At 33.1% G+C, this 23,580-nt stretch overlaps 1 protein-coding gene across 1 annotated transcript; it reads left to right on the top strand.

Annotated features, from left to right (window-relative positions):
• Positions 1-14,917: 14,917 nt before the first annotated feature.
• On the top strand, positions 14,918-18,505 carry LOC127105419 (uncharacterized). Its single transcript, XM_051042602.1, has 2 exons — positions 14,918-15,057; positions 15,830-18,505. Exon 2 carries the CDS (start codon positions 15,940-15,942, stop codon positions 18,487-18,489), a length of 2,550 nt encoding a protein of 849 aa, XP_050898559.1. The 5' UTR covers positions 14,918-15,057; positions 15,830-15,939; the 3' UTR covers positions 18,490-18,505.
• The last annotated feature ends 5,075 nt before the right edge of the window (positions 18,506-23,580 follow it).

Here is a 23,580-nt window from a genome sequence, read left to right as displayed (position 1 = left end):
TCACAATACTTATTTTGAATTGAATCTTTAAGTCAACTTTGACCATTTTGTATATACTTCTAATTGGTAAATATAACCCATTCAAATGTCTTTTTGTGGTTTCAATGGCCACTTTCTAATCAAAACTTTTTTCATAACCTTTAGCTATTAGGTTTGAGTTATCTTTGTGGTAGATGTAATACTCACCTATATCCTTAGTGATGGACAATGAGTCTTCCATGTTTATTATAGGGTTAACCCCTCACTAGCATGTTAAAGCTATCCTCACATGGTGGATTTGTGGTTTTAGGTTGAGTTTTCTCCCTTGGATAGCAAAAGACCTTAAGGCTTTCGGACCAATCAATTCACCTATTCATTTTGAGATTTTTACCCCGAACTACGAGGTTTTGATCCTAATCTTTTTTAAGATGGTACGTAGGCAATGGGTTTATCCATCCAAACACAAAAAATGTAAATAAACTTGTATATTCTCTTCTCATCTCTTCAATCATGTTTGCACAATAAATTTTCACAAAAACAACCACTTTACAACAAATATGAAAAGGGCTCCCTAGGAGTACCTAGGATGTTTTGGGTGCCTAACACCTTCCCATTGCATAACCAACCCCCTTACCCAGATCTCTGACTCTCTTTTACTAGGTTTTGATTCGATAAAACTTTTAGGTTTTTGTTCGCTTTCTAACCATTCCTTTGGATAAATAGAAGTGCGGTGGCGACTCGACTTGTATGATTTACCTTGGATTTAGTCAATATCTCTAATGGTAACGAATACCCCGCTACAGTTAGTAAATAAAAATGAGAAAAGCAATAATATACAATTCAAGCATGGTTGGTGATCTCAAACCAACTCTCAAGAGATCCCACCCTAGGGTAAAAGCCAAGATGCTTATGATCCTTGAGGCAAGATGCAAATGCAATGTTATGATGCCATGAGGGATCTTAGGGTCAAAATTGGGGTCTTACACAAACTATATCATCATTAGTAAGAGACATAAGTCTCTGAGACCACCTTAGACATTGTTTGTTCTCCACAAAAGTAGGCGTCTGAGGCAAGTGCGAAATAAACCACTCGTACAGAAGAGGAACACAACACACAATTGTTCCACCGCCTTTAGAATTCCTTATATGCAAATAGAAGTACATATCACCAAACAAAGTAGGCACAAGATTCCCAATCATGAAAATTCTAATGGCGTTAACATCAACAAAACCGTCAACATTAAGGAATAAGGCTAAACCATAAATGAGCAACACAAAGATGGCTTCAAAAGCATCCACACTATCGGCTTGAGAAAAGGCAGTAGCTTCCTTGATGAGGAACTCAGAAGTCAACCCAAACAATCCTCCTTTCTTCACCCAATGGCCTCAATCTCAGACTTCTTCAAGTGAAGAGCTTCAGCAATAAGATGAGAACTAGGAATCTCTTCCAATCCACTAAAAGGAAATTTGCTAGAAATAGGTATTCCCAAGAGATGGGCATACTCCTCTAATGTAGGCATAAGCTGATAATCGGGAAAAGTGAAGCAACAGTAGAGAGGGTCATAGAATTGAACCAACACACTCAACAGTCCTTCAACCACATCAATAGACAAGATGGACAAAAGCTTCCCATGACGTTGCTTGAAATCCAAGGGATCTAATACAAAGGATGATAGCTTCCTTAACTCTTTCAAATCTGGAAATCTGAAACTGTACTTCTTAGTGTTCCTTCGTCCACAATCCATGGTCTGAAAATATTTGCAAATAAGACCTCAATTCCTTGAAATTTTTGGTGTGATGAATGTTATGATGCGCATGAATACAGCAATCACAAATAAGGTATCACACACAAGGCAAACAAAGAAAGGTCAAGGGATGAACCAAGTCATTGTCAAGATCAATCCTCCATTTTGGTGGATTATGGCTTTCACCTTATCAACACCCAAGTTCCATTGATATTGAAAAGACTTGATTGGATCAACCAAGAATCAAGGGTTTGTTGTGAGTCATGAGCATGGAGTTTGGGTAAGAACCATCCCAAAGGAGTGTACTAAGGATAAAACATGTAGATCATGTTCTAAAAAGTTCCCAGAGTCTTAATTCCATCTATCGGATAATACAGGTTAGGATGACTGACTCATCAACCCATAATATTCTCAAGAGAAACTCGTCTGAGTGTAGTATCGCGTAACAACTGTTATCAAGTCTACACTTGAACAGCTTTCGCACTACATCCTAAATAACCCAAGATGGGTTAAATGTTCTACGGTTTTCAGCTTCTCGGACCCCAAATCAGAGATAGTAATGCCTAACCACAAATGACTTGTGTGACATTCCTAACTCCAAAAGGGTCTCCACTTAGTAGATGGATCTCAAGCCAACTTTTTAAGGACTACTCCACACAAGTCGAACACGACTATACCATCCTCCTATATTAATTGCACTCAAGTTCGGGTTAGAACTTATCTCACCACTCAGAGATCACCAAGCACAACAAGCAGATTATATCACACAAACAAATATACATACATCAAATATACAATTATATACACACAAAAAAGTAGGTTAAACCCACTGGAGACTACTCCCCAGCAGAGTCGCCACTTAATTTTTGTAGCGGTAAATTCATGACCATCAAGCTATGGATAAGCTAGACGTCAATTAAACCAGAGTCACTACCGCGCTTTTATTGTTTCCAAAGGAAAAGGGAAAAGTACGAACAAAACCCCAAATATAAGAAGTTTTTAAATCAAAACTAATAAAATGCCAGAGATTATAGGTAAGGGGGTTGGTTACACAGAGGGAAGGTGTTAGCACCCAAAGTGTCCTAGGTACTCCTAGGAAGCCCTTTTTTGTGTGTACATGTATTTTGGTATAAAATGAGGTTTGCAATAAATAGAGTGTGGGGATGGAAAAAGAATTCATTAATTATATTTTTATGTTTGATAAGACCTTCGGACTTGTGCCTACGTACCAACATAAAATGAGGGATCAAAACCCTGTAGTTCATGGTATCAATTTCAAAATGAGTGAGTTGCTTTTAATCAAAATTTTAAGTTAAAAGAGGTACAAAAGATCCCAAAAGTTTGAATGGGTGTTAGTTCTTTTTTTCTTTTGAAATTTTAAGTCAATATGATTAGATTTATTTACAAGTTTGATTTAAGAAAAGGAGTTCAAAAATGCAATGGCATAAGGCCAAGGTTTCTAATTTGAAATAAAGTCAAAGTTTGAAATCACAAACAAAGTAGGTTTTTGAAAAAGGGGAGAGGTTTGAAATTTAAGAAGTGGGAGGAGATTAAGAGACTAATCCTAAGCACAAATTTAAAAGTTGAGAGTTGAAAGGATCTGACTAATGGGCTGCAATCCAATAGACAAGAATGTCATATAGAAACCCAAATTTCCCTTGGACTTTAGAATCAAGCAATATCAATACACAAATAGCAAGTTGAAGAGAAAGGCATCAAATAAAGATAGCCACATCCAAGCTTAGCAACTCCATGATCTTCTTCATAATTCCCTATGTATCAGATAGCTTCAAAAATAGGCATTAGACACAGGTTCAAAATAACAGCTTCAATATGTTGCATATGAACTCAAATGGGATCACAATACTTGCATCAGATGAAAGTTCACTTCACAAGCACTTGATTTTCATGAAAGTTGGCATTGGCCAAGTCCTTTGCATAGGGAGTGTTGCCTAATTCTAAGTCCAATGTCTCAGATCAAATCCAACAGTTCATACAAATGTTTTTTAGGGTTTTTGTTCTTATTATGTACATTAAGGTCAAAAGACCACAAACACAAACAAGTATATACAAACACAATATATTCGCAAAGTATGGCTCAAGTGAGCAAAGTGAAAATGGCATTAAAGTAAACAAATTGAATGGTATGAATAATGGCAAATTAATAAAGACTTAAAATTAAAGTGCATAAAAGTAAGTGGCTTGAAATTAAATGTTAGTTGTTAGTTGATTAGAATTTAGTATTGCTTTTGTTTTTGTTTTGTTTAAGTTATTCTTTGGAGAACACTCAACCCACTTATCACAAGCATGTATCCTTGAACCAAGACATCTTCCAAAGGAAGGAAAAAAGGCCAAGTTTCCATACAATACCATGAAAGAGGGGAGACTTGCAATCTCACTTACTAGAATGTTATGCCTTTTGTGTCAACAATTTAGCGATATGTTAAGCAATCGTAATTGGACTTATGTAGAAGTCACAACTATTTGAGGTCGGGCAATAGAAATTTTAGTGTTAATGCATGTTAGAGACATGGTATTATGAACCATGCTCCTAAAACATACCACACTTAAAAAAGAATATGCAAAAGGGGGGATCTAATATCATCCACACTCATATTGATTTCTCAATCAACTAGCCTTAGGATATGGAGATATCATAGGTTCATGACATGAAGGAATAGAGAAGGGAAATGAGATGAAAAGGGATGGGAAATGGCATCAACACAAATTGGTAAAAGGAGGACTTTTACCAAATTAAAATCATTCATTCATTTTGGGAGATGAAATGTACATTTCATCAATCCCCTAAATCCAATGATCTTAACTCAACAAAGTCAAATCAACCTTGACCAAGGCCCAACAACACAAGTCAATATCAAATGCTCAACACAATTTATTTTTGCAATTAAATAATTAAAATCAATTAAATAATGCATTAAATTAAATTATGGTTTGTCAAATTCCTAAAATCCCATCAAAACACCAAAGAAATGGCCAAGATATTTATCATAGGTCAAGCAAGGTCAAAGGACCTTGGAGAAAAAATTTCATAATTTTTGGAAACTTAAAACTATTTTTAAACAATTAAAAATATTCATAAAATCAATTAAATCATGAAAAATATTAATATTGGTCCAAAAGAAATTTTTAATTCAGAAAATGAAAGAGGAATTTATTTAAAATTTTTGGGTAAAACTCTCATATTTTTTTGGATCAATATTAAAATTAATATGAAGTAATGAAAATAGAATAAATAAAATGAAAATCAAATAATCAGAAAAAACGTGGACCACTTGATCTCCCTCATTAATTGAGGTGGCAGATCAAGTGGCCACCAACGCGCAATCCACAATGGACTTTAGTCAGCGCACCACACAAATGGTCATTCAAACCAACGTGTGAGATTAGATTAAATCAAATGGATCCTATGGTACTGAGGACTGCCAACTCACCACCGGAGCCAAAGCTCCGGTCTCCTTCTCCGGTGAGCCTCACCGGACTGGTTCAGCCACAACCATCACCAAAATTAAAAAGAATGACATGATTTTAAAGTAAAAATGGCACTGAGCTCGAATCTGGCCTCAATTCATCCCAACTCCAAGTATATTGAGAGATACAAGGAGTTGAAATTTGAGGTGCACGATCTGAGTTGCTTCGATTTAACCTCATAGTAACTTAATCTTGTTGCCTACATTGGTAGGACTTCAGACAATCAAAGATCCAAGAGAATTATGGAGAATTGAGTGAGAATCGAAGAGATGAAAATTTCTGGAAAATACCTTCAATGTAGGTCTGAATTTGATTGGTCTTGCTCTTATTTGTGCTTGATCTTGCTCAGGATGCTTGAAGGAGTATATTAGAATGATCAAAAGGCTTTGGATCCTTGGAGTTTTGAATCTCAAAATTGTGAGATTTAAACTCAATTTCTAATGGAAATTCTAAAGGTTGTCCTCTGAAATGGAAGGGTTTGAAGGTGTGGATTCAAAGTTGGCGCGTAGGGTTCTCAATTCTGAACCTAAAGGTCTCTATTTATATCCAATTCAATTGATATTTACACACTTGAACATGGAATCCAAAAATAGGAATGAGTGATGCATGGGTGCATGGGCATGCACAGGCCCATGAAATCATGTCACTTGGTCCATAATTGAATACAAACAAGTCTGAGATCACATTGGAGTGCTAGGCAAATGTGCATGGAAGTTTGAAGTTCAATCTTGCCAAATGATGATGCAATGTTCAAGCCATGCGCAACCCATTCAAATGTTGTCCAAAATGGATGAAATTGGACTTTTAGAAAGGTTAGATCAAAAGGAACAACTTTCATGTTGAACACTTTTTCATTTGAAGCTTGTATCATGATGAATTTTAAGGTGGAAGTTTGGAAAATTAAACATATCAAAAAAAAATTCTAAGTGTCAAGCCATATGTTCACTTATTCCACCTTGGCTAACTTTTTATGTGAGCTTCAAATGAAAAACGTTCCTTCATAAAAGTTTTAGCTCTATCAGAGTACTTCAAAATGGTTACAAACTTGACCTAATTTGGATTTAATATGAAAGCGTTGTGCATTTTTGAAGTTGAGGAAAATCACTTGTTCAATGGCATTGGTCCAAAATGACCTATAATGCATCTTCATATCACATGCTCATAAAAGTTGAATTAGATTTTCCTCCAAACATCAAAGTTGAAGTAGACATCTTGAATTTGATTGTGTAACTTGGAAATATTTAATCTCATAAAAAATTGAGCAAGTTATGGCCTTGGGAAGTTGACCTCCAAATTAGGGTTTAGACAAAATGGCCTATAATCTCTCATTATAAAAAATGACTTTCCAAGCAAAACTAGCTCTTGACCTCAACATGAAAGTTGTTTGGAATGTCATTTATAGTAACGTTTCTCTTGGAATAATTTCCATATAATAAAAATTGTAGGAGATAGGGTCTAGGGAACCCCAGTTTTGATCAAATGAATTCCTCTGGTCAACCACCATCAACCAACTTGATAGCTTGCAATTCTCTTGACTTTTCGGACTCATGGGAGATAATATATACATAAGATGATGAAATTTGAAGTATCCCTTGAAATATTTTATCAATTGGTGAAGAAGCTTGTTGAAGAAGTTACACAAGATACCTAGATGAACTAGGGTTTCCAAGGCAAACCAATTTCAAACTCTTGATGAATTCTTGATAAAAATAACATGTGAAGACCATGGGAATTCATATATGATTCTTAGAGCCATAGTAAACCAATCTTTATTGAGCTCCTTACCCTGAGGGTCTTAAACCCTAGATGTGAGCTTGATAGATCAAAGGTGAGCACTTGTCTTACCTACAAAAGAGTTAGTTTATACAAAGACATATTTTTGGTATTTTGGTTAGTAAAAATTATAAAAATACAAAGTATGATACAACACATGATGCTTGGTGATCTCTCCCAATGCAAACCCAATGGGTGAGGGGTAAGGAGGATGCCAAGGTGTGATCCCAATGCTAATGCATATGATGAGATATCATGAGGAATCTTAGGGTCAAAATTGGGGTCTTACATGATCACAAAGAGGAAAAGGAGGAGAGTCCAACTGAAGTAGACAACCTTCCTTAGACAACCTTCCTTTTAGGAACAATCTTGACAAAGATGGAGTGATAACCCAAAATAAGGCACGGTTAATCGCTCAAAGGTATAATCAAGGGGAGTGTATTTACTATGACGAGACTTATGCTCTTGTCACTCGACTTGAGGCTATATGCCTTCTTCTTGGCTTTGCTTGGTCTAAGAATTTCAAATTATTTCAAATGGATGTGAAAAGTGGATTTCTAAATGGTTACATTAATGAAGAGGTGTGTGTGGCTCAACCTCCCGGCTTTGAAAATCACGAGTATCTCAATCATATTTTCAAATTAAAACGCGCTTTGTACAATCTCAAACAAGCACCTATGGCTTGGTATGAGCGACTAATAAAGTTTTTTATTAATCAAGGGTACTTAAGGGGAAAGATTTACACTACTCCTTTTATTAAGCGCCATGGAAATGATACTCTTCTTGTATAAGTATATGTTGATGACATTATTTTTGGATTTACTAATATGCAACTTGTCAAAGAATTTTCTAAGCTTATGCAGGGAGAGTTGAAATGAGCCTTATGGGAGAGCTAAATTACTTCCTAGGTCTTCAAATCAAACAACTAAATGAAGGTACCTTTGTTTTTCAAACCAAGTATTTCAAGGACTTGCTAAAGAGATTTGGCATGGTTAATGCAAAGTCGATTGATACTCCGATGGCTATGAACGGTATTTGGAAAGGAACGTAAATGGTAAGGATTTGGAAGTGAAGAAATATAGAGGTGTGATAGGTTCTCTTCTATATCTCACTGCATATAGTCCAGATATCATGTTTAGTATCTATATGTGTGCTCGATATCAATCGGCCCCTAAGTAATCTCATCTCAAAGCAGCCAAACGTATTTTTAGTTATCTTCATGGTACGTCGAATTATGGGCTTTGGTATTCTAAAGGGAATGATTGTAGCTTAGTTGGTTACTCTGATTCTGATTTTTACAGTTGCAAATCGGATAGCAAAAACACTAGTGGGACTTGTCACATATTTTCAAATTCCTTAGTTAATTGGCGTAGCAAGAAACAAGTTCCAGTTGTGTTGTCAAGTGTCGAGACGGAATACGTGGCGGCCGGTAGTTGTTGTGCATAAATTTTGTGGCTTAAATAATAATTAATTGATTTTGATATAAAACTAAGCTCTATTTCAATTTTTTGCGACAACACTAGTGCCATTAACCTAACTAAGAACACGATGCTACATTCTCGTACTAAGCATATTGAGATTCGTCATCACTTCCTACGTGATCTTGTTGAAAAAGGCGAAATCGTTTTTGAGCATGTTGATAGTAAAAATCAACTTGCCTATATTTTTACAAAACCACTTGTGATCGAACCCTTCTTTAACATTCGACAGGAATTAGGCATTCTTGACATCTCAACACTTTCCTAAATGTTATGTTAATGCATTATGAAAATATCGTGTCTATCTAACATTTATTGAGAAACATATTTCATAAGAGTGCATTCCTCGTCATTTCACAAGCAATGTATTATCGTTTCATTTTCCGTTTTTATGTGTAAGCTTTTCTTTTCGCATATTGTTTATGATCCATATAATTGATGTTCTTGACATATAAGATAGTTCATGAATCATCACTTCCAACAATTTCTAATTGATGTATGTCAATTTATATGCTTATAGTGACGTTATGGTATCTTCTTTTTCCTTGAAATATAATAATTGGTGCATCGGTTTATTATCTATGTTTCTCATGATTTATGATTGAACATGTTACATTATAAATAATATTCTTGATTGTGTGTCATTATTATGTTTTCATCCCTGTTTTTGGTTTGTGTGGTGGTACTTTGTTTATCTCCTTGCTAGAGCACATGTTGTGCAGCATTTCAGGAGCACCAAAGGCATGTCACGAATTTTGTGTTCACTTTGTATCCTTCATTCTTCATGATTGTGTTATCTTTCGGCATAAGTTGTGACATTTATGTTCTATTGTTGCATTATTGTCTTTTATTTATGTTTATAAACTTTTTTGCAATATGAAAATTATTATATGTGAGTGGTATCATATTGATGCTCTTATCTTTGCAAACTGCCTCTATGTATTATATGGGTTTATGTGTGTTTTAAGATTCTGTTCATCGTTTGCTTCGTTTATTTTTACATTATCAAAAGGGGAGAAGCAAAATGAAGTTATGAGGTACGTATATTCAAGGGGAGGTTTTTCATTGAAAACGCATCATCTCAAGTTTTTCCATCATCAAAAAGGGGGAGTATGTGAGTGCAACTTCAGTTAGATGTGTTTTGTATGATGTCAAAACTAGGATACTTTAGTGTTAATGTATATTGGATGGTATCATATGAACCTTTATGTCCATCTTATCATTAGGAAGCATAAAAGTATTTGGAAACAATGTGGAAAAGGTCTCATGCATCAAGCATGTATGAAAATTCAATTTTTGTGAAAAATAGTAGTACAGGTCGACACATGTAACTACAAGTCGACCTATGGAAAAACTTTCCTGGCTATAGGTCGACACATAGCACTACAGGTCGACCTATGGAAAAAATTTCATGGTTATAGGTCGACACGTATGTTGTTGTATTAAAGCATGTGGCTTCTGTTTCATGTGTCGTGTCTTTAGGTCGACACATAAGGAGCACATAACTGCCATAGGTCAGCACATAACTTAGGACAGGTCGACCTATGCATCAAACAGGTCAACACATAACCTCTATAGGTCGACCTATCCGATATATTTTTTTCAAAAATTTCATATTTTTCTCAAGTCCTTTGCATTTTCCTTTTGCCCTAAATCACCCCATGCATATAAATACTTCATACATGCATCATTCTCTAGTAAGGTTTCTAGAGTGAGTAAAACCTACATGAATCCATTATTTTAAAGCATCTCATCATCTTCAATTCAATCTATACATACACACAATCAAACTAAACATAATCATTTTTTGATTGGGTGCCATCTAGATTAGGATTTATAACGTCCAATTAGGTTTGTTGTACCAGGAATATTGAGTTGCGATCTTTGAGGGATTCAAATAAGAAAATCGAGATAGGGTTTTTCTTCAAGATCTTTAGGGTTTGAAGGTTTTTGAAAAGATTGTGCAATTCATATTTGATCGACTGAAAGCCTTGAGACTAGGTGTGTCGGTAAGGGAGTAGCTTGAAACGGTAGATCGTGTTGACAAATTTTGGGTTCAACAAGTATGTGCTTGGGATTATTTTAGTCAGGTGAAAGCCTTGAGACAAGGAGGTTGTGCAAGTAAGTAACAACAACAGGTGAATTGAAACAACATTGTTGGTGACTTGATCAATCTTTGATCAAGTTTTTTCAAGGTGCTAGAGTCAATAACAAACTTAGGGTTTGTGGGATTTGATTTCTCATCTCTTGTATTTATACATTTGCAAAGTAAGAATTATTATATTAATATCTAAATTCGAATTCGAATTGAGGGCATACGTACCCATAGCGAGGTCAATTGGGGAATTGCCAACAAATCCTTGCATACTCCCTCTCACTCTGTCTCTTTTAGTTTTCGATTTGCAAATTATCGATTGCTTTGATCATCAGATCAACATAGTTTGGATCATAATTTTGATTACATTTTGAATCTTGTGTTTGTTGTATTGATCACTACCCATTTTGTTGTGATTTGATTTTTTAGAATAACAAACACTATATAAAATTCCAAACTTTGTTTTTAAGTGTTCAACAAATTGTTTGAATTAGTTTTTTGTGTGTGGATATCATTGGAGATAGACCGTTACTATAGTAAAGTATTCAATTTAGTGTTTGAAGTTTTGATTAATCAACTTGTGGATTATTATCATATCATTGGTACTCATACGCATATCTAGGCTTTTCAATAGAAGGTTGAGTTAGACGATTTTGGATCAGGGAAATATTTGAAACTTGCTTCCGTGCCATAAATTTTTCTAAATCAAATTTTCAAATAAATTTTTAACTTGGGATTTATTCACCCACCCTCTAAATTTAGGCATATTGTCTAACACGATTGAAATTCTTCAAAGGTCGGGGAATCTCTTCCATACAAGAGAGTTTCTTTGAAATGAGCATTGGACTTATGTAAAGAACACAACAATAACAACACTTGATATTCATCATCGATACTAACCTCGATATTTTCCAGATCAAAAATCAGCTTGTTGAACATATCCAACTGCTCTGTCAAGACTCTATCTTCACTCATCTTGAATGAATACAGAGCATGCTTCAGGTACAGAAGATTTAACAGGGATTTAGTCATGTACAACCCTTCAAGTTTGCTCCACACACGTACTGTCGTATTCTCCTTTGAGATTTGTCGAAGAACCTTATCACCATGGCTCAATATGATAGCAATGTGAGATTTCTCGATCATTGTCGTCTTCTCCTCCTCTGTGAGAGCAATAACCATTATCTCTGATCCTTTCAATGCTTCTAACAAACCATGTTGAACCAATAGGGTTTGCATATTCAATCGCCACAAACCGAAATCATTCACACCGGTGAATTTTTCAATCTCATACTTCATTGACGATATCTTGATCCACGCTCACCACACCAGTTTGTTGTGACAAACTTCACACTAGGAATGAATAAAATTATGAGAAAGATTTGAGTTTTTTGAACAAACACAAGAAATCCTTTTAGTTTTACGAAAGTGCGAGAAGAGGGAAGAATAAGAAGAAGGATGAGTTAAAATCGTTTTTCTATTCACTTTTTCAATTAGGACAAAAGATTACAAGTGAATAATAACAACCAACGTTTAATCATCTCCCAACAACTTGAGAACAACTTGAGAGAGCAACTTATCTATAGACTACATGCTAACTTAAACACTTAGCACGCACGTCTTCGACTCCTGTAGACTTGAACAAACTTCGACTATAACATGCATAACTCTATCGAAACATAAAATTAATTCTGTCGAGACTAAAATTTAATCCAAAATATCACATTTATATTTTAAAATACTCTTAAAATTAATTATCATTTGTGTACATATATGAACACTTTCTTAATTTTGTTGATTTGAAATGTCTTTTTTACCTATTTGTAGAATATAAATTCCAGTAGTATTGATTAATAATGCCGGACTCACATTCAACCAAAAGCTACATCTAGTTGCTTGAACTTACCCCGCGTTCAGTGTTATATCACCATCAAACAAACCGTAAAATAATTGTTTAATCCATGCACCTTTAATATATGACATATATCGCTACGTACAGTTTGTCTTTTCCTATCCATATGAACATTATCATGTTTTCCCCACGGGAATCTAACAAGTAAAGACGTTCATGCACATAATTAGAGAGCAAAGACTCAACTTATTATCCTTAAGTACATAAGTAAAATTAACCTCCTATAGATTCCTTGAAAGTACCAAATGCTCACCCGTGATACAGTGCCCATAGTATTGCCAAATGGCCAGCACACACTTGGTCACGGGAGCACAATGAACAATATATTATAGGAAACTAAAGTTTATTAGGTATCGAAAAATTGAAAAATATTATTCTTACACTACATTTAATATAATAAAATATTATTATAATAAAATATTATTTTTATATATATATATATATATATATATATATATATATATATATATATATATATATATATATATATATATATATATATAATTTTTTTATTAAAGAATTCAGTGTGATTAACTAATTTTATAATTTTATTAATCAATATTTGATATTTTATTAATTAATTTTATTTTACTACTAAAAATTATTTTATATTTGGATATTTATTAATCAACTTTATAATTTCATTAAACAATTTTTTATATTTTATTAATCAACTTTATTTTAATATACAAATCACTGTTCATATATTATACATTGACATTGTTCACATGAGTATTATTCATGTATACGCATTGTTCAAATGGTACTGTTCATGCACTGTTTACGCGCACTGTTCATATATAGTTTTACTGTTCATGGTATTGTTCATCATATTTGTACATAGTACCTACGGTATAGGTGTAAGTTTGAGTGTAAGAATAAGAATGTTGTTAACTGTTATAAGAATACAATAATTTTCAATATTTTTATTAGAGCCCTCAAAATGAGTTTCTTTGTATAGATCGGTAGGCCAAACTTAATAAATTATAGAGTTTGAATTTTAAATTAGAACTATATCTTTTTAGGCTATTTTAATCCAGTTATAAAAATCCTGCTATTTATTAGAACTAATTTGTGTGGATAATTGGTAGTCCATTAAATCCGCATAAATATGAATTAAAAAAATTATAATATTTATATTATCATACTATAAAATAATACATTGATTTTTCTCACCTTTTAAAATTTTATATATGATTTATTCCATATTTTTTAAAAATATTATATATTAATTTAATCAAATTAATATTTAATTTTTGTGTTTTATTTCAAAATTTTCTTATATTCTATTTGTTTTTATTATATTAAATATTTGAATATGAAATTTATGATATAGTATTTATAAATAATAATATAGTATTTAAAAATTATGACATATATTTAAATATATGAGTATTAATTCATATGATTTAAACATATGTTTTTTATTGTATTTATAATAAATATTATAAGTTTTTGTTTTTGTTTTTGTAAAAAAAAAAAAAAAAAAAAATCTCGTTTCCGAAACCCGTACAAGGTCGGGTTCGGATAATAAATTTTGACTTCAAATTACAACAAGTCTTTTTTGACCCAGTCCTAAAAGCCTGGGCCCATCAGGGTCGACCTGTTTAGAACCAAGTAGCCCATTTTGATAGCTTTAGTTTTCGCGTCCTCATATTAAAATGATAACTTTTTCATTTTACTCTTTTTTTATTCAAATAATAATTTTATAATTTAACTTGAATTATTTGTTTTTTCCTCAACTTTTTATGTTTAACCTATATAAATAATTATTTTTGGTCAATTTTTCAAGGTGATGTAATTTAGATGGATGTTGACGTCTCAAAAAGAGATGCGATTTTTCTAGAGAGAGATTAAGTGAGATCAAAATCTATATTTTCACAAATCTTGAAAAAAAATCAAGAGCATTTTTTGTTTCACAAACCCGTCATATCCTTGTTTCAACCTGTGAAAGAAATTTTAGAATATTGTTCTTGTGAGATCGTGTTGTGTGAGATTCTTTAAAGAACATTTTGAACCAAGAAACCATATTGTGGTACTCAAGTCTAAAGATTGAGTATGAATGGTAGATACAAGGTACATTAAAGAAGCTAATGTTTTCTTTTTAAGTTTTATTTGTGTGTGTATCAGAATAAAAATCAATTTGTGTCTTTAGTATCTAGAGATTGACATCCAATAAAGAGAAGAATTTATCTATACTCTATTGAAGACTTTGGTATAATTGTGTAAAGATTGTTGCGGAACGGAGTTGGAGTTTTCTAATTGTTCTTGGGTAGAATCAGGGCCGGCCTTTCACAGGCGCAACAGGCTCTATGGAACTGGGCCCCAAAATTTTGGGGGCCTATTTTTTTTTTTTTTAAATCTAATTAATATGAAAAAATTTAAAATATATATTATTTTTCCTCATTCCAAACGCAACCTAAAACCGAAAAGACGCCAAGGAAAATGAAACGTCGGCATTAAAGAAACCCAAAACAAAGTTGTTTATATACATCACATAATAAACCAAAAACAAAACAATATTAGAAAGAAAAAAACAAAACGGCGACGGTGAGAGTGTGAGACGACGGCAGTGCAGTTTAATCGGTAAGTTTGTTCAAATCAAAGTAGTTTATCTTCATGTTTTGAAAGAAAAAAAATATAAAATTAAAGAAAGAACATACATAGATAGAAACTTGTATGTGTTTCTTGGTTTATGATTCTTTCTCCCATGGCTCTATTGTGTTTTTTTTCTCCTAAAATTCTAAAATTGGTTGAGTTAATTTTACTGTAAAAAGAAAAGAAGAAATGGGTTAAGTTAGGTTTCAAAGAAGAAAGAAGAAAAGAATAGAGATGGAGAAATGAATAGAGAATAGTGAGTGCCGAGTAGTAGCTGTCAAATAAATGGTATAAGTAGAATAATGAGTTATGAGATTATTTTGTATTTTTTTATTACTTTATACTTTTGAGTTTTGATTAGTTCATATTAAAAACTAATTGAAAAGTAGAAAGGTTGCAAGTTGTCAAAGAAGTGTGATAGAAAGATTGCAAGCTGTCAAAGAAGTGCTTTTTATATTGTTGTGTCAAGAGTATGTCATTTCTATGTGTGTGACTCATTCAATTATCTCAATAGACAATAGTTTATGATAGAATCTAAAATTTAGAATTAATTGTAATAGAAAATATCAACAACAGTAAGATAAAATTAAAAATAATTAATTTTGGAGCATTTTATTTTCTGTATATTTCATAGTAGTGTTAGTAAAAATAGTGATAATATAATTAAAGTATTATTAATAATCCCATTTTATGATGATTACAAACATGTTTTTTTTTTCTGGTACTATTTTTGCTTGCACTAATTAATAATTTATTGTAGGAACTTAATTTAACAACGAGGCTACAAATAGATCGATTGCTAGTAAATATTGCAGAGTTGATCATTGGCGGACACAAGACATTGTGAGATATTCCAGGTTTTTTTTTACTATGCCTCCTATTATGCCTCCTAAGAATAGAAAGTATGAATGTGGAAATGATAAACGTAAGAAAAGGAAAAAAATTGAAGAGTTAATTCAATCTCAAGCAGGAGCTCTTGATAAATTTTTGATAAAAGAACCACAAGTTCCAAATGAAAGTCATTATGTTGATAATACTAATGTTGAAATTCTTGATAGTGTGCCCATTGAAAATGATAATGTTGATAGTGTGCCTATTGAAAATGATAATGCTGATAGTGTACCTATCGATGATGAAGTTAATAATGATGATGATAATCTTGAGGAAGTTAATGATGATGATGATGATGATGATGATGTTGATTACGATATATTTGATCCAAGAAATTGGGATCGTCTTCAACCTAAAATGATTGATTTATTAGTTATGAAAGGGCCTAAACGGGATAATTCTATTGTGAGGGGTCCTAGAGATAATTGGAATCGACGCTTTACGACTAATTTGTATACTAGAGCTTTAGCAAATGGAGAGAAGTGTGATAGAGATTGGCTTGTTTATTCAAAAGAGCTTGATAGAGTATTTTGTTTCTGTTGTAAAGTTTTAAAAAATGGGATTGGTAGGGGACAATTAGCAAATGAGGGTTATAGTGATTGGTCACATGTTGGTGCAAGAATTAAAGAGCACGAGTTAGGCATGGAACATGTTAAGAATATGACTACTTGGTATGAGTATCGTCAAAGGTTGCAGAAATTTCAAACTATTGATAAAACGACTCAAAGATTAATTGAGAAAGAAAAGGATCACTGGAAAAATGTTTTAAAAAGAGTTATTTCAATAGTGAAATTTCTTGCTAAACATAATTTGGCATTTCGTGGTTCTAAGGAAAAGTTGTACGAAGATAGCAATGGCAACTTTTTGGGTTTGATTGAAATGTTAGCTGAATTTGACCCAATTATCCAAGAACATGTTAGACGTGTTACAACTCAAAAAGTTCACACTCATTATCTTGGACATAAAATACAAAATGAGTTGATTTCATTACTTGGTTCTGCAATTAAAATTGAAATCATTAGAAAAATCAAACAAGCAAAGTATTTCTCAGTAATACTTGATTGTACTCCGGATGTTAGTCACCGAGAGCAAATGTCTTTGATAATAAGATATGTGGATGTTTCTTCAACTTCTATTAGCATTGAGGAATCATTTTTAGGATTTTTGAATGTGAATGATACAACTGGTCAAGGGCTTTTTGATGTTTTACAAAATGAATTGAAAGAACTTGGTCTCGACCTATTTGATGTAAGAGGACAAGGTTATGATAATGGGTCAAATATGAAAGGAAAACATCAAGGTGTACAAAAGCGATTTTTAGACATAAATCCAAGAGCTTTTTATACTCCTTGTGGTTGTCATAGTCTTAATTTGACATTGTGTGATATGGCTAACTCTTGTAATAAAGCTAGGAATTTTTTTGGAGTTGTTCAACGCATTTACACAATTTTTGCTAATTCAACAAAGAGATGGCAAATTTTGAAAGATAATGTAAAAGGGTTGACTCCAAAATCATTATCATCCACTCGTTGGGAAAGTCGTGTTGAAAGTGTCAAAGCTATAAGAACTCAAATGTCAGATTTTACAGAAGCTTTACTTGAAGTGTCAGAACATGATCTCGATCCTAAGATACAAAATGAAGCTAAATCCTTAGCAACTAATGAGCTTGGTGATTTTGAATTTTTGATGGCTATAATTATTTGGTTTGAAATATTATCTGCAATTAATTTTGTTAGCAAGCTTTTACAGGAAAAGGATATGCTTATTGATGTTGCTATGGAAAAAATAAAGGAGTTGATTTCATTTTTTGAAGGATATAGAGAAACAGGTTTTCATAAGGCATTGGTTAATGCTAAGGAAATTGCGGTTGAATTGAATATCGCTCCAATATTTCCTCAAAGGCGTATAATTAAAAGAAAAAGACAGTTTGATGAGAATTTGAATACACCAGCAGTCGAGCTATCTGAAGAGGAATCTTTCAGGGTTAATTATTTTCTTTACCTTGTTGATCAAGCTGTTGTTTCTCTTAATAAGAGATTTGAGCAATACCAAGAGTATGAAAGTATTTTTGGTTTCTTGTTTACTTCTCACAAGTTACAATCATTGGATGATGCAACTTTGAAGTCTTTTTGTAGTAACTTTGAACGAGTACTGAAACATAATGAGCAATCTGACATTGACGGGAATGAATTTTTTGAGGAATTAAAGTTACTAAGACAAATGTTGCCTGAAGAAATCATAAGACCTACTGATATATTATTATTTTCAAAAGGCTTGGATTGTTTTCCTAATACAGTTATTGCATATAGAATTTTGTTGACTATTCCTGTGACAGTTGCTTCTGCAGAAAGAAGCTTTTCAAAATTAAAGTTGTTAAAGACTTACTTGCGGTCTACCATGTCACAAGAAAGACTTAACGGATTGGCGTTGATAGCAGTTGAAAATGATCTTTTGGAGACAGTAAAATATGAGGATTTGGTTGATGAATTTGCTTCAAAAAGTGTTAGGAGGAAGGCTCTTTTTAAGTAGTTAGAAACTTTATATTGTATAAAAAGATATTATTAGTTTAAACAATACTTTGAATTTTTAGTGTATTTTTTTATTATTAAATTATATATATATTTTAGATTTAGGCCTATTTATTAAATTAAAACAGGGCCTCCAGATTGATTGGGCCGGCCCTGGGTAGAATAATGGCCCAAACAAGGAATTGATGAGTAAAGGTCATTGCAGAACAGAAGCTTAGAGCAGGATCTTTGTGTCTAGCAAGATATTTGGATCAAGATCAAGTAAAGATATTGAAATACTTCTAGTTTCAGTATTTTGCTATAACATAAGAAAAAATCAATTTAGACATGTGTTGGGTAAAGCAATTATCTTGTAGTGTTCAGAGTTGTTGATTATCAGTTGTACCAAAAATACTCTTGTATTAATTTTAGAAAATAGTGGAAGACCCTATAAATTTTCAATTGTGAAATCATTGAATAGTGAATTAAGCTCTAGTGACGAATGAGTTGAACCATTATAAATATGATGTATGCATTTTTCTTCTCCTGATCTTCTTTTATATTTCTACATAGTATTTCATGCATTAGTTTGTTTGTTATTTTTAAAAAAAACACGTGATTAGGATTTACATTGCTTATAATGATTGTTGTATAAATTTAGACTTGTGATAGATCTAGACCATTGGATATTCTATCTTAAGATTGTAATTGTAAAGACTTTTAACTTTAGATTGAATAATCAATTGATCAAAATCCAATATCACTCATGTGTGAAAATTGATTTATGAACATTGTTTTATTGTTTGTCAAAGAAACTTCACCTGTCTCAATTGTGGTTATTTCTAACTTTCTTCAATAATTGTGATAGACATTCAAATGTAACTTTTCAAAACCTTCTCCATATTTTACTTATGTATGTTATCTGCACGTCATCTTGTAAAACTCTGAATTGTAAAAGAAAATATGGTTGAAAGTGGTTTTAGGGGAACGATTTATCGAGCCCCCCCCCCCCCCCACCTCTTTTAGACAATTTGATTTCCATATTTTCCACCAACACAATATATTTGATTTAGCTTATTCTCTAATCGAGTAAGGGTTCTTAATCTCGACTTCTTTAAATATGGTGTTCGCACATTGTTGCAAAATTTTCCCTTGATGTGTTTAAAGGATTGAATGATGAAAACTTGGCCTGAGGTCTCTGTCATTCTGACCATGGTTAGAGTTTTTCTCATTCACCCGAACATGTTCAAGGTTCCCTATTTCTTGTTTCATCTCTCTTTCTTCTACTATGAGATCTTCCTCATATTTGATATAGGATTGGGCCATACCCATCATGTCATTTAATCTATTGACTCCTTCTAACGTTACCTTCTCGCAAAACATGTAGTTCGACCTCTGAAAGATTTTCAAGCCTTCAAGATTATGCACTCTCAAGTTTTGAAGATCCTGAAGAACAAGATTTGAAGACTCTGAAGACCAGGTTATGAGGAACTGTGTCAGGACTCTGAAGACCAAGGTTCTGAAGATTCTCTCATCTAGTCTCTTGATCCTTCTAAGCATGTTTCAACATCATTTATCCAGAATTTGAAGATTTGAAGATAAAATCAAAAGGTTTTGCGTCAGGAAAATAGTGCACAGTACAAGATCACCATTCCCGCCACTACACTAACTTTGTGAGCTAAGGACAATATTATTGTACCACTTTTGCTCCCAATATACAAACTACTATACAAAGAGACAACTTCATTTTTTCTATTCCAATTATACCCTCTAACTGATCTTTTAACTGCCTATATAAAAAAGACTTGGAAGATTGGAGAAGTTGTTAATTCTTTGTTCATTGATTGTTAATTCACGTGAACATGCACAACATTTTTGCTGAACTTGATATTATTTGTGTATAGTTTTTGTAAACGCACATCGAGCTTTTGTTCTTTATTGTGTGAGAACTTCATTGTATTTAACTTGTCTGAATCTTCTTTCTTAGAAGAAATCTTGTAAACATGTTCATGTAAATCTCATTTGTTTGAGTGTATTCCTTGAGTGACTAGGCTTTAGTCAGATAGACTCAAGAAGACAAAGGCGGGTTGTCTTTGTGGTGTCTATAATCAGTTTCGATTATAGTGGATTAAGTCCTTGTTGAGAAGGAAAAATCACCTTGGTGGATGGACTGGAGGTATCTTTCTTAACAACGAAGCAGTATAAAAATAATTGTGTTATTTTTCTTGTTTGCGTTATTGTTTGATTATGTTGATTTTCAAAAAGCTTTCATTTTTAGAAACCCAATTTAACACCCCCTCCCTTTCTTATGTTTCTTGCCATCTTCAATTGGCATCATAGCTCTGGTTTTGGTCTTGAGAAGATTATCAAACACTTAAAAGTGTCATATAAAGATCCATTGTGAAACACAATGGCTGAACTTCCACCACCAGTTGCTCATACAAAAGATAGAGATCACTATAATGTCAAGTCTCCTGTTTTTGATGGAGATAGATTTGATTATTGGAAGGATATAATATAGAGCTTCTCTCTAGGTAACGATGTTGATCTATGGGATATGGTAGTTGATGGCTACATACACCTAGTAGATACAAGTGGCAATAAAGTTGAAATAAGAGTGATGACAGAGCAACAGAAGAAAGATTATAAGAACAAGCACAAAGCAAGAATTATCTTGTTGAACATTATTTCATACATTGAGCATGAAAAGATCACCAACAGAGATACTGCAAAGTTTATATTTGATTCTTTGGGGATGACTTACGAAGGGAACACACAAGTCAAAGAAACCAAGGCTCTTGCCTTGATTCAAAAATATGAAGCGTTCAAGATGAAGGACAAGGAAATTGTTGAGAACAAGCTTTGAAGTTATCTAAACGTTGAAGACTTACGGTAACTGCTCTAAAGTTATCTAAGGATCTGAATAACACTTCTCTATAAGAACTGGTTAGTTATTTAAGAAAACATGAAATCGAGCTTGAGGAGGATGAGCCCAAGAGAGAGAGAGAAAATATATTGCTTTGAAGTCTTCGGGAAGATATGAGAAGACAAAAGCTCTTCAAGCAAAAATTGATGAAGATTTTGAATAGGAATCAGAAGAAGATGATGAATTATCTCTTCTGTCCAAACGCGTCATTCAACTCTAGAAGAAAAGATAAGGCAAATCCAGAGGACAAAGAAGGACAGGTGGTTGTTCTAAGTCTACGTCAGGATTCAAGAAAGCTGGAACTGGCAAAGAACTCACATGATTTTAGTGCAAGGAGGCAGGCCATTTCAAGAATGAATGTCCCAGGTTAAAGAAAGACATACCTAAGAAGATCTTTAGAGGAAAGAAGAAGGGTATGATGGATACATGGGATGACTCAAAGTCCTCAGCAGATGACTCTGAGGAAGAGCAAACTAATGTGAAGTTGATGGCATGCACATAAGCTCCCGCTGGGATGATTTAATCAGAATATAAATCAGATTCTTAAGAGGTATTTGTTGAACTCTCTCGTTTTGAACTTGAATCTAGTTTATCAAATGTTCTATACAAGTATCGGAAGCTTCTGGACAAATATAAGAATCAGAAGAAGATTCATGTATTTGAATCAGAGGCATACTGTAAGCTTCAAAAAGATTTTTGAAGTTTGAGTAAAGAAAATTTTATTTTGAAAAACAACAACTTTGTGCCTCAAAGCAAGAGTCTCAAACTTGAGAAGAAAATTCTTTCAAAAGCCTCTACAGGTTCTGGTGATATCATAAAGAAATATGATAAGTCTTTCCATAAATTTCTTGCTAAAAGCATGAATATAAGCTTAATGGCTTCAATGATTTATGGCGTAAGAAAAACGAAACAAGGGGTATTGGTTATGATTATGATGAAGAATATGATTCTGAAGAATATGATTCTGAAAAAGATGATAAATCAAATACTCTTCAGTCCCATTTTGTACCTTCTGGTAAACAAAATGGTGTTGTGCCTAAAGGTTGAACTTTTTCAAAACCTAAGGCTAAAGCAAAAACTCATTCCCGTTTCAACCATGCATTCATGTACAAATATCCTACACGGAAACCCGATTTTATTAAAAACTCTAGGAAGACTAACTTAAAAGGACCTAGAAAGTTGTGGGTACCTAAGGATAAGAAAATATATATTTCATATATCCTTAGCAGCAGAGTTGAGACACCAGTCATTGTACCTGGACTATGAATGCTCACAGCATATAACGGGAAGAAGGTATATGTTCCAAAGCCTAGAACTTAAGCCTATAGGCGTTTTCGGCTTCAGAGGTGATCAGAAAAGGAAGATAATTGGCTCCGGGACAATAGGTAAATGTTATCTCCCTTCCATTACTAATTTTCTTTTAGTTTAAGGATTAATGCATAACCTTTTGTCCATAAGTCAATTAAGTGACAATGGTTATGACATTATTTTCAATCAAAAGTCATGTAAAGCTGTCAGTCAAAAGGATGGTTCAATTATTTTCAATGGAAAGAGGAAGAACAACATTTGAAAAATCAAAATGTAAAATGTCTTATGGCTGTAAATGAAGAGCAATGGACGTGGCATAGACAACTGGGCCATGTTGTCATGAGGAGGATTTCTCAGCTAAACAAGCTTAATTTAGTCAGAGGCCTGTCAAATCTGAAGTTTGTTTCAGATGCTCTTTGTTAAGCATGTCAGCAAGGAAAGTTTTCTAAAACTTATTTAAAAGCTAAAAAAATTGTTTCAATCTCCAAGCCATTGGAACTTCTGCACATTGACTTGTTTGGACCAGTGAAAATTGCTTCTATCAATGGTAAGAAGTATGGACTAGTCATTGTTGATTACTACAAAAGATGGACATACGTGAAATTTCTTAGACACAAGGATGAGTCACATTCTATTTTTTCTATCTTGTGCTCTCAAGTGTAAAATAAGAAAGATCTTAGAATTGTAAAAGTCAAAAGTGATCATGGTGGAGAATTTGAAAAAAAAGATTTTGAAAAACTTTTTGATGCAAATGGAATTTTCCATGATTTCTCCTGCCCTAGAACTCCACAACAAAATGGAGTTGTAGAGAGGAAGAATATGAATTTGCAAGAGATGGCCAGTATCGAGATCAACGAGACTGATGTGGCTAAGCACTTA

Source organism: Lathyrus oleraceus, chromosome 7 (genome assembly GCF_024323335.1).
Source record: "Lathyrus oleraceus cultivar Zhongwan6 chromosome 7, CAAS_Psat_ZW6_1.0, whole genome shotgun sequence".
Classification (NCBI taxonomy): Eukaryota; Viridiplantae; Streptophyta; class Magnoliopsida; order Fabales; family Fabaceae; genus Lathyrus; species Lathyrus oleraceus.
The sequence above is the reverse complement of the archived record's forward strand: the minus strand, read 5'-3'. Positions and strand labels throughout refer to the sequence as shown.